The following is a 13,042-nucleotide window of genomic DNA, read 5'->3' as shown; positions in this document are numbered from 1 at the left end:
TTTTTTCCAATTATTTAATTATATGCAAACAAAAATATCTATACACTTAAGAAGAACCACTTGCCTCCTTGAAGCACAGGTTCACACATAGGTCTTCCCTTGGCCTTCTTTGGTTTTGATTCCCCAATACTCCCTTGCATGTCCTTTGCTTCCCCTCAGAAATCAGTGCCCTCAGGATTTTCTTTGAAACTCCACAGTTCCTCTGCATCTCCTTCCAAACCTACTTCTAGGAAAACATTTGCAATCAATTGCAATTTAGTCTCATTTTTGCTTTAAAAGAATTTTAGGTGTCAGTGAACAGGAAAAAGAGAGTTTTCTTTGTGGAGCTCCTTCAAGAGTCTCCAAGAAATCACACTCATATATAATCCAAGGCCAGCCCTGTGGTTTAATTGGAAACTCTAGCCTTGCCACACCCAACATGAGTGTCCTTGATTTAGTTTTTGAAACCCTGTATTTGTGGTTGTGTTCTGGAGAAGCATGTTCAAAACCTTATCATCAGATAATTCATACATGGTATTTATCTAAGCCTTCTTACCCTTTCTTTAAATCACCATATCTTTTAGAGTAACAGGACTACAAAAGAAAAACTGAAAGAAAAAAAATCACTGATTTGCAGGCACCGTTGCAAACTTATAACCTATTTACTAGTTTCTATGATTGAGTATCAGGCTACTCTGAAATTTCCAGAATGAGAATTGAGTGAAACACAATGTCACCATTGCATAAAATTGAAAGCAGTGAAATAATACATCTCAGATTGAAATTAAATAGCAAAACTTTAATGATCTTTCTAATAATTTATGAGACTCTTAGGATAACGAACATGGTAATCGTATTGGAATGCTTTGGTAGCTGTGGTGTCAGGAAACAGGATTGGTTTTAGAAGCTCTCTCAGCAGGATGTTTCTATTAGTTAGTCATTCAGTAAAACTGATTGAGCACCAGCTACATGCCAGGCTTTATGTGAGGTGCACAGCGGGGAACAGGACACACTGTCTACCTTGAGGAACTTCAAGTCTATCATCTAATATCTACGCAGGACTGGATCTGAGTTTGTGCAAAGTGAACAGCCTCTTACATGGTTAAAACAGATGCACACCTAAAAAACCCTCCCTTTGCTCCCTTTAGGGTTTATACATTGACCCTATCATTGTGATTGAAATTCTAACATTACTCTTGTCTGTGGGTTAAAAGAGACTTTAAAGACTCCTCGTTTTACGATAGCCATAATAATAGCAATAACAATGATTGTAAATCTTTATTGAGCACTCACTATACGCCAGGCTCTGTAATTAGTAATTTATGCCTTATCTCATGTAAAGTTTCCAACAGCACTATTAAGCAGACACATGGCATTTCCATGTTACAGATGAAGAGACTGAAACACACATTAGCTCGCCTTGCCCCAGGGACACAGAGCTGGTGGGAGCCAGAACTAGGAGTTGAGCCCAGGCACAATCGTGCCTGGTGCACTTGGTCACTGCTATACAGCCACTCCAGGCGTAGCTGAGCAGGAAACACATTGAAGTATTGTTGTTATTTGATTCACTTATTTGATAATTTTGCAGTATAAATTAATTTATTTACTGGCTAATTTATAATAAAGTATACCTGATTTACTTTATCAGAAACTTAGGCCCTAAATAGTTACCACACAGGACCAGTAGATGTGACTGGTTGTAAGACAGGAAGGTCTGGAGCCATGAATGTGACAGAGATTCGAGTGTGGATAGGTCTCTGCAGCCACAGGAGAAGATAAGTAGAAGGAACGTAGAAACTTAGAAGGAAATGAGAATGGCTATCCTATGGAGAAATAGAAAGAACCAAAAATGTTATCCCTCCTAAACAATTTTGGAGAGGACCAGCCTTAAGCAAAATGGTTTGAGCTGGCCATATGGAACACGTTGGCCAGCCTTTCCAGTGCAGGACTAGTTCATCAGCTTTTTAAAAAAATGAGTCCTGACTTCGTTTCAATTGCCTCTATAAATTAGAAAACAAAAAGAGCCAAGTGGGCAGTGGTGATGCAGAAACTGGCTGCGTATTGATATAGTTTACATAAGATTCTGATGTGTTTGAAAATACAAGCTAGAGGTTGAAGAGCAGGCGTGCTGAATGACAGTGGCGTCACAGCGAATGGCCAGCACTGAGGGGTAGCAAGGTCTCATCCGTGCATTCTCATGTCTTTTGACTCCAAGATGGCTTGGAAGCATTCCTTTGCTCTTTTCATTTTTTGTTTGTTTGTTTGTTTTTTGAGATGGAGTCTCGCTGTCGCCCAGGCTGGAGTGCAGTGACCCCATCTCGGCTCACTGCAAGCTCCGCCTCCCGGGTTCACGCCATTCTCCTGCCTCAGCCTCCGGAGTAGCTGGGACTACAGGTGCCCGCCACCACGCCCGGCTAATTTTTTGTATTTTTAGTAGAGATGGGGTTTCACCGTGTTAGCCAGGATGGTCTCGATCTCCTGACCTCATGATCCGCCCGCCTCAGCCTCACAGAGTGCTGGGATTACAGGCGTGAGCCACCGCGTGTGGACTCATTTTTAATTTTTGAAAAATATACACAACACCTGGGCAATTCTGTGTTGCTCTTCTGAATCTCTACGTGGCCTCTCCATCTGCCCAGTTTTCCAAAGGGTCATCTTGGGTTTTCCCCTCTCCTCCAGTGGACTCAGTGTCACCTGCCAGGAGAAGTGCCACTTCCGCTCCTGTCTTCTGTCCCACAATTGTCCGTGCCTGGACTACAGTGACAGCCACCTGATTCATTTCCATACCTCTCCAGTCTAGTCTCCACACCACAGCGAAGGCAATCTTTAGAAAATCTTTATAAAACCTCCAGCTCAAAATTTTCTCCTGGCTCTTCACTGTCCTTCGAGCAAAATCTAAAACCCTGAGCATAATTTATAGAAGACCTGTGATTGGGCTCCAGCTGACCACTCCAGCCTCACCTCTCCTCCCATCCTCCCTGCCTCACTAGGTTCCAGCTACACAGAGAACTTTCAATTCCCGCCTTGCTGGGCCTCTGTAAAGGCTGCTCTTCCCCACCAGGAAAAGCTCTCCCCACCACCTCTTCCTTCACATGGAGAATTCCATCCCATCCTCCAGGTCCCAGCACAGTCCCCCCTCCCCCAGGGAATGTGCCTGCCTCCTCAGCACTAGGCTGGAGGCTCTCCCTGCTGTGTGCCCATGGCACACTGTGTTCCTCATGAGATCTTGAGCTACTTGAAGGCGAGGGCCGTAACTGGTCCACCAGTTGTATCCCAACACCTGGCACAATGCCTGGCCTATAGTAGGTGTTCAGTGAATATGCATTTGTGGAATTTCTAAGTGAATGAAGGCGCACAGGTTTCACCCTTGCAGTTAGTGGATAAAGTTGGTGAGGGACTGAATCCTTGTTCTGTTGCTTATCCATGAAGCCTATATATTTCTAGTGCAAAAGGCCCAGTGGGTCTCAAAACATTCTTGGAGGGATTTGACACACTGCTATTAGTAGTGATTCATAATTCCATGATTCCCTGGGGTACAGAGGAGGCAGGGGTATAGTACTGTTTGAACAAAAGTCCTCCCAAGACCCTGGCTAAAAGATCTTCCTTAGGAATCAATGGCATATGCATTTATGTTCTTTAACAGGGAAAGTAAAAGTGAGTGCACTTTTTTGAAGTTCATAAATACTCATGTGACTGTAAATTTAGAAATGTTAATTAATTGGGCCTAATGTTTGATCTGGAAAAGTACTCAGCAGTCACCAGGAATTTGCCTTGAACTGATTCGAACCACAAATCAGAACCGTATTTCCACAATTTAATTTTTCCATGAGACAATCATAAAAACTCTGCTGGGATTATATTACTAAAACCTTTACATCCCATTACATTGGATATGTTTGTAGGTGAGTAATGTTAAATTTTAAAAATTTTAATAAAGCATTTGTTTAGGACCTCTGTATGCTTGATAAAGTAAAAAAAAATATATGAAAATGTTACCCTAACCTACAATAACTAAACTTGAACATAATGATAAAAGCAGAAGAAAATAATCATTGAAAACACTGTGCAGAGTTGAAATGCAATTTAAACCCCTAATGAGCTTAAGCTTCTTTATCAATAAAGATTGTCAGTCAATACTTAAACTATAAAAATTTCAGGAGTTTCATCTGATGACCGTTAAGAATTATCCCAACTAATAATGTATATAGCATTTATCGTGAAACCACAATAAACATAAAACATGGTAGTCAATGTTATTAAAGCTTAAAATGGAATGAGCATAATTTTCAAAAAGGAAATAGCACTGGCACTTCTGTTTAGAACAACGTATAGAAAGCATATGCCTCATTGAGAATACTTAGTGGAATTTCTATAACCACAAAAGCAATTAAATGCTTTTAAATTATAGAAAACACTAAAATTTTTAAAGTTATTCACCGTTGGTAGCTTTTAAGTAAGGATCACATGTGATTTATAGTTGTAGCTTTTCTTAAACACATCCTCTTGCACTGATGACACAAAGTTAGTTTTAAACGGAGGTTTGCTGGTGGGTTTTTTTTTTTTTTTTTTTTTTAATGAAAAGAAACCAAAAAAAAAAAAAAATCACACCAAGGTTAGAAAGATGCATATCAGTGTCTTTGCTCTTTTGTCTTTTATGAGCAATTAGAGTAAACCATAATCATACTTCCTAAATGAGTTTCTGAGTGTTAATATTAGTGCTGTACTCAAAGGAATGTCCATGTTCCCCATGGAAAGTGTTAAATTACTGAGATTAGTGATTTGTGTGTATATCCATCTGTTGACTGACCATCTGTATGTGTGTCACTGACTGTTGTGAGGCTTCTGTGTTCCTTAGCAGTGCCTCCAGATCACCACAGGACATTTAATTATTGCATGAATTAAAAGATTCAATAGGTCAACCACAGCAAAGAGAAAATTCTAGTTCTGCCACTAACACTTCCTTTAACACAACTCTGCTCAAACACGTGCCTTTCATTGCATTCCAAAGTTATCAATAATTACCAGCTATCATTGTTTTGGGTGTTTTCTCTGCTAATTTCTATTGGCATGCATTCTAGATAATTGCCCATTGTAACTATAAATTGACTTTTTAAATCAACAAAAGCATAATTCATGGAAAACTGCCATTCTAAGGTATGATGCAAGATGGTAGATATTCTGCTTCCTTTTCCATATTCTATCATAGAGATGCATTACTACAAATCAGGACTTGGTATATCAATTTGTTACATATTTTCTTAAGGTGGGAGTCAAAGTGAAGCTACATAGCTAACAAGTCTTATTCATTTAGTAAACTGGCTGCCCTCTGCTGTTCATAATGTTTCTTAAACAGATTTGTTTCCTCTAAGAGAAGTTTCTATCTCCCCTTAGCAAAACAAAATATTATTCTTGAAAGCAGAAGTTCTAATAATCAATTAATAATATCGTTCAGTGTGTAACATTAGAAACCATGAAGTTTAAAAGAGTCAGAGGTTAGTTTTCCTGTAGAAGAAATAGTATGTCTTTCTAAACAGAAGAGAAATTACTGGAAATTCTCTCTACTGTCAGTCACCCTAAAAACCAGCTCCAGCAAAACCATTTCATGAAATAATTATGCATCTATAATGATCTAAATAATAATTGGAGAAAAATAGTATTTTATTGACATTAAAATCTCAATACTATTGCAACTATTGAATCAAATATAAATTGAATGAAATTTTTTAATTCAACAGAAAATAGCAAATTGGTTACTAGAATATTTTGTCTCTACCAATTTCACTACTACTTCTGAGGTGTAAACCGAATATGATACTGGCATAAATAAGGAAAAATATCTCAAGATTTCTAGACATTTTCCCATGTCTAATAGTAGGGTGTTCTCTCTGAATTTCTTTATTACAAAAATAACATTATGACAATAAAGCAAAATAATATTTAAAAGAAAGAAAAAACAAACAGTCGCAATACCAGAACACCATTATAGTCGTTTGTGTATGTGTGACTTTCTTTACTGTGTTCATGCAGAGACAATCTGTGTAATACCATTGTAACTACTGTACCAGTGCGTGGTTAGATTCTGTTTTGACTGCTTGGTATCTCATTGTGAGCATTTCCCAGGGACACTACACAGTCTTTATAATTACGATACTACATCTTTTGGATAGCTTAGGCTTTTGCACTATTTTGTCATGATGCCTCAAATTTTTCTATCATTTTCTGTAATTACTATTATAATCTTTTATTATAAAATATTGAAACAAAGTCACATCACTAAAAACACTGTGAGTATAATTTATTATTAAGTGTAGACTGTGTATCATTAGCAAAACTTGTAAATGCAACGAGTCAATAAAACAGTAGAACAATGTCAAAATCATGGCTTTTGTTGGAATATGGAACATTTCAAGCTCCCAGCACTGCGAAGGTTACATAGCATTTTTTTCACAACCAAGATGTCGCTACTCAATTTAAGTCCCCGAGTTCCTTTAAGAATTGTAAGCAAATGATACCGAATTGTTCTGAAGCAGTGAGCACTTAATAGTCCTCCTGGAATATGTCTTGGGAGTCACAGCTCCTCTCCTAGCCAGAGTGAATGGCTTTTAGGGAACCATATAATTTTTCTTAGAATTTTTTTTCTGACTTAAGATACTGTACTCTTCAATTGTACCACATTTAATTAGTGTCATATAATAATTATCAAAGAAGTAATAACTTGTATACAGTACTTTAAGCTCTTAGATTTAATATAAAATCAGCAGCCTAAATCAATCTAGTCAGCCATGTATTATTGGAAAATATTAAGCACATTGCTGGGTAGGGTAAACACTCTACATCTGTTTTCTATTACTAGAATAATTGTATGTATTTTCTCCAACTGCTTATATTAACACTCCTAGTTTTTTCATCTTAAAAACAGCATTCAGAAACCTCTGAAGGGAAGCAAGTCAATTATAAACTTGGCTTTTTCTGTAAATTAGAACAGCAAGGAAACCAAGGTGGGATTTTATCGCAAGCTCCCTCCCCTGCCCCGCCATCCACGGTATTGTGAAAAACCAGATCCCCTTCTCAGCTCAGAGTAGGCAGCCGGGAGGTGAATCTTGGGGATGGGCTGGGCAGGGCTTCGCAGCGGCCCGGGTCGCTCCCGAGGCGTCTGGGTCCCTAGAGACACTTCGCCTCCCGGCCTAACGCAGGCACAGCGCGCTGCCAGGGCGTCCTCGCGGTTCCGCCCAGAGCCTCCATCTAATGAACCAGTTTCTGCACCCCTCTTTCTTGCAGCCCCCTCTCCCAACAGCTCCGACACCTGTTCCAAGGGAACCTGGCCGGAAGCCTCTTTCTAGCTCCCGACTCGGAGAAGTCACTGGTAGCCCCTCCCCTCCGCCCCGGAGTGGCGCCCCCACACCAAGCTCGCGCGCCCCGGCTCTGTCTCCCACCCGGGTGAGCTCCTTCCTTCCTTACCTTTCTCAATGCCCGGCAGAGGTGCAAGTGCAGCCCTTGCTTGCTCAGAGCCTGGCGACTCCCATTCCCCCGGGTCCCGCTTGCACCCACCCAGGCCCCAGAATCTTCTCATCCACAGGCCCCTGAGAGCCCCCCAATGCCCTGTCCCCCTCCCCCAGCTCCCCTCTTTTCCCACCCCTCCCACACCCTTTCCACCTGCCTGCACCCCAGTGAATTGTCTGCAGACTGCGGGCTCCCATGCTGGGACTGCTATAGCCACCAATGAGGGCAGGGACGATCAAGTGACTCGCCCAGAAGAGCTACCTGGTGACTGGGTTGAGCCTATTCCAAACATCAGGCGTGCCAGCCAGACCCAGTCTCGCTGCCGTAGAGAGTGGTCCATGGTTCATGCCTCAAGCATAAGTGCTCGAGCAAGAGTTGTCCACAACTTCTGCCAATGGGAAACGATGGGCACAGGAAATAGCTAGGGACCCCTGCCATGGGGCTCGCCTTCACATCCTCATGTTACTCGTTTTACTTGACTTCCTCCGTTCTCTCCTGCTGAGGTCCGTGGGGTGAGAGTGGATGCATGTTTGCGTGTCAATGCGCGCGTGAGTTGTTCATGCCACACAGCGTTTCCCTCACTTTGCTCAGTGTGCCTTTTCCTTCCCTTTTCCTTCACACCTGCTCTAGACCGATCGCATAAATCCAGATGACATAGATTTAGAAAATGAGCCCTGGTATAAATTCTTTTCAGAACTGGAGTTTGGACGCCCGGTAAGTGAGGCTAGACTATTAATATAAGAAAACTAGGAGTATACTGTTTGATTTCTAAAATACCGTTATCAGGAGACGTGGGTGTCATTCAGAGAACAAAGGCCGAACGCATAATGTATACACAAACTTGATACAGCGTAGTCCAGGTTCATTTCTGTACCAAATGGTTCAATGTGCTCAGACATTTCCTATGTGGTCTGTAGGTCATTCATTAAGATTTCTTTATATCTAATTCATTACAAGTTCAAAATGTTGAGGTAGTTTCTGTGCTGGAATATTCAGACAATTCTTACAGCTTTATAGAAGATTTGTATTTGTTTACAGTCCATTTGGTCTAGTTCAAGCAGAAGAGCACCTTGACACTGAGTCCTGTTTGCTGAGCAAACATCAGGCACCTGGAGAGTACGGGGTTCTGTCTTCATTATCTCCTCGAGGCCTCCTGATGTCCTGCCAATAAGAAGAAAATGGGGACTGGAGGGGTTAAGTAATGTGCCCAAAATGGTGTATGGCAGAGTAAGACGTTAAATGCAGAGCCTGGTAAGGAAAAATGAAAATCTCTGGGCAGTTCTCACTATAATATACTTCCAGAGTAATCCCACTATAAAATACAGTCATGTGTTGCTTAAGGATGTGAACGGGTTCTGAGAAATGTGTCATCAGGTGAACTGGCCATTGTGCAAACATCGCAGAGTACTTACACAAACCCAGATGCTAGAGCCTGCTACACGCCTAGGCTGTGTGCTATGGCCTGTTGCTCCTGGGCTACAAACCTGTACAGCAGGTTACTGCACTCCATACTGTAGGCAACTGTAATGCAATGATAGGTATTTGTGCACCTAAACATATCTAAACATAGAAAAGGTATGGTAAAAATACAGTCTTATAATCCCATAGGACCACCATCATATATAGGTGCACCATTGACGGAAACATCGTTATGCAACACATGACTGTACCTAGTTTACCATTAGGGATATAAGGAAAGAAAAAAATCAGGAAGCCCTGTGGATCTTAATTTCCAGACTTGCTAGTGAAAGCTATCACAACTTCTCTAATCCCCAGACTCCCACCAGGGGAAGCCCCGAGGTTGGACCTTATTGCTTAGCCTCTTTGGGATAAAGAGTCAACTCAAGTCTGGGCACGGTGGCTCATGCCTGTAATCCCAGCACTTTGGGAGCCCAAGGCAGGCGGATCACGAAGTCGAGAGATCGAGACCATTCTGGCCAACATGGTGAAACCCCGTCTCTACTAAAAATACAAAAATTAGTTGAGCATGGTGGCAGGCGCCTGTAGTCCCAGCTACTTCGAAGACTGAGGCAGGAGAATCGTTTGAACCTGAGAGGCGGAGATTGCAGTGAGCTGAGATCGAGCCACTGCACTCCAGCCTGGGCGACAGAGTGAGACTCCATCTCAAAAAAAAAAAAAAAAAAAAAAAAATAGTCAACTCAAGGTTCAGTTAACAACTTCCCTGATTAGGAACTGTATCCACCAACAGCAGTGCATTTGATGTGTGTCAGTTACACACGTTTTTATGCATTTTAGACTCTTAAATAACATACCAATTACACTGATAGTTTTTTTAGAAATCAGGATATAACCATTTCTATACCATATGCTGATTTATATACTTGTACATTGACCATATATGGTTTACTGATTGGTGATGGTGGTCTCTTTTGTCCATTAAACTGCAAAGGAGACTTGGTTGGACTCAAGGTAGCTTATTGAACTGAATCAAAAGTGGCTGTAAATGAATATAAACCAAAGAATTTTTCCTAGGGTTATTATCTCATAGGAGGAATGTTTTCTCTCCTTTTTTCTCATTTGTATCTTAGTGTGAATGTAAATGTATTTTATTTCAAGGAAAAACATTCTCTAGCTTTATTTTATATGTATTGTTGCTGTTGGCTAGAAAGTTTATAGGGACGGCCAGGTGTGGTGGCTCACACCTGTAATCCCAGCACTTTGGGAGGCTGAGACAGACAGATCACTTGAGGTCAGGAGTTCCAGACCAGCCTGGCCAACATGGTGAAACCCCTTCTCTACTAAAAATACAAAAATTAGCTGGGCATGTGGCATATGCCTGTAATCCCAGCTACTCAGGAGGCTGAGGTGGGAGAATCACTTGAACCCTAGTGGCAGAGATTGCAGTGAGCTGAGACGGTGCCACTACACTCCAACCTGGGTGACAGAGTGAAACCCTGTCTCAAAAAAATAAAATAAAATAAAATAATTGAAAAAGAAAGCTTATAGGGACTATTCTGTACTGAGCCTAGGTTATCGGCATTTTCCATAATCATTTTCAGCCACACATGGAAACTCACCAGCATGCTATCCACTTGCTCCTTTAATGTTTCTTTAATATACCTTGCATTCCTCTGTGGCCAGAGACTAGGAGTGCTAATTAAATTTGACAAAATGAATTTATAAATCTACTAATTGAACACTAGCGAATTTTCCCAGTGCTTGAGAATATTTGCAGACGTTGCACACTTCCTCCCAGCTGCCCCCATTTTGCTCCATTCATGTCATTCTGTTTGTGTAGCTGGTGCTGTCAACACTCAATTTCTAACTGTTGTCACCTTTTCCACATGTTCATTCCTTGCTGCCATTGACTGTCCTCCATTCCATCCCTACACTTCTGCTTCTGTGGTGCATCTACACCCAGCCTCCTAAAAAGCCTCTGGACTATGTTCAAGATCATTCTTCTGGTGTTTTCAATGAGGTAAAAACACGTTATTCTCTCTTTTTCAGATATCTCCCTTAGAGGCTGTGACTGTGATTCTGCACATCTGTGTTTTACAATTCTCTGTAATGTCTAAGCTATTTTTGAAAAAAAATCTATCTTTGCATCATTATGTTGCATCCAGTATCATTGCCTGGACATTAGTTATACCAGAGTTGTTGATTATCTCTGGACTCTGGGTGAAGAATCATTCCAACCATAACTGCTAGTTATACTATTCTATGTAGTTCTGGTATTCGGCAGTGTGAAAATAAAAAATCAAAAGTATTAGTCTTAGTGCATATATTAACCACCTCTTTTTATTAGACAGAGTAAAATACTACTAGAAGGCTTCTTAGAACCATTCTATTATAATGCTTGGAGTGTGGATAATCAGATGCCTATGTCCCACATATTTCTAAAATTTATTTTTATTCTTTCATTTTCCTAAATACAACTTACAGATTGTATTATCAGTCAAGAATAGGGCTGGCAAATACCTGGAAATTGTGTATCACAACTTCCCAGTTTCATACCCATGACAGACATGACTACTCCTTTTCAACACTGTAATCCGGGCAGCCACTATAACAAATTATCACTGGCATATAAAATGAATTGCATTTGCAATCTCTACTTAAGAGCCTATAATAATCAACTAGGTGAAAAATTTATGGCAGCCAATGTATATTTTTATTTGAAGCAGAGTTTTATTTGAAAGAGAGTATGATATAGGTAGAAATGATTCAGAGTCAAAGGCTTGTTACCCTGCTCTCTGCAAAGAAAAGCAGAAAATTACTTTAGAAAGTAGATAAATGACTCATTGGAAGACACAATCAGAAATGGCAGTTTTGCAAGCCATCAGCTATATAAAAGCCTCCTTGCAAGGAACTCTCAGAAGCAACTAGCATGGGAATGAAGTAAATAAACTGTTTTTTGCACGGTAGTTGCTCTGTGGTCTTAAGTGAATACTATAACACAATAAATATCTTATTGTCATTAAAAGTCTTAAATACGTGCAACTGGGAAACACAACTAGTAGAACATTTATGTTGTAGGAGGTACTACTGACACATAGTGGTGACCACTGGAATTGCAGGTATACAGTATCAAGGAAATATGCAAATTTCTAGCGTCTCAACTTGCAATTTCAAATTATTTACCCTGTGGTAAACATCAGAGTGTGTGTTAAAACTGAGAAGTGATCAAAATATTTATATATTAAATAAAAGGTAAAATAGAGTAATCAGGAACATTCTGGGTTATTGAATTCAGTTATTTCTAAAGGCTTACATTTTATAGCCAGGCAGGCAGGCAGGTAATCTGAAGAAAATCAAATAACACAAGGAGTTATATTCTGTATGTTATGTTACCTTAATATCTGCAGAAAGAGTCTTATTTCAACATATGAACAACCCAAGAATTTATTTTGAAATTCAATGTGGTCGGATATTTTTCTCAGATATTTCTAGGGTGTTTTTAAGGTAGTTGGTTCATAGATAACTGAAATGGAATTTAGAGTGCATCGTGTCCAACTCACTCATTTTTTCAGTTAAAAAAAAAAAGTAGAGTGCAATAATTTTAAGAAATAAGTCCAAAATCACATGGTAAGATAGCGGCAGAAAAAAAATATATCTCTCTTAACCTTCATTTCAGTGCTATTTCCTTTATATCATGCTTTTCAGCACTTCCAAGATATATATTTAGAGGATAAATCTTTTAAAAACAAATTACTTACTTAATGTTATTTCTTGTTAACTATTGAATTCCTGTGAAAAGGGTTCTGATAATTAATATTACACAATAATTCTTGGGCATAAAAATAGTAGAAACTTAATTCTATGCATTCTATTATGTGATGGTAGTGGCAAAAAAAAAACAACACATAAAAAGCACTTTGCCAGTAGTTGATCTATCTGCCAGTTATCTCTGGGATTGAGAGGGGGTGCTGTATGATTCTAATAGCATATGTTAACTATGTTATTAATTTCACATTATAGTTTTTCAGAACGTAAGAAAATATATTCTGTTAAGGTTCTGGATTTTGTCTTTAATAACCTTTTGTTATTAAACATTTCTGGTAAAAAAAAATGTAATTGATTAGACATTACCTTAGCTACCATT

At 39.7% G+C, this 13,042-nt stretch overlaps 1 protein-coding gene across 20 annotated transcripts in view; it reads left to right on the top strand.

Annotated features, from left to right (window-relative positions):
• SORBS2 (sorbin and SH3 domain containing 2) overlaps positions 1–13,042 on the top strand; it is a 231,545-nt gene that overhangs the window by 169,444 nt on the left and 49,059 nt on the right. For 7 of the 20 annotated variants that reach the window (XM_063638472.1, XM_063638471.1, XM_055276620.2 and 4 more), the window contains 3 exons: positions 7,258–7,416; positions 8,110–8,193; positions 10,862–10,918. The exons of 9 other annotated variants lie outside the window; for them this stretch is intronic. In XM_063638472.1, coding sequence (XP_063494542.1) covers positions 7,258–7,416; positions 8,110–8,193; positions 10,862–10,918 — 300 coding nt within the window. The remainder of the gene's footprint in view (positions 1–7,257; positions 7,417–8,109; positions 8,194–10,861; positions 10,919–13,042) is intronic. 4 more of the 20 variants (XM_055276628.2, XM_055276631.2, XM_055276627.2 and 1 more) reach the window with 2 other exon arrangements.

The sequence above is a fragment of the Symphalangus syndactylus genome, chromosome 4, assembly GCF_028878055.3.
Source record: "Symphalangus syndactylus isolate Jambi chromosome 4, NHGRI_mSymSyn1-v2.1_pri, whole genome shotgun sequence".
Lineage (NCBI taxonomy): Eukaryota > Metazoa > Chordata > Mammalia > Primates > Hylobatidae > Symphalangus > Symphalangus syndactylus.
Note: the sequence above shows the minus strand (reverse complement) of the source record. Positions and strands in the feature narration are given on the sequence as shown.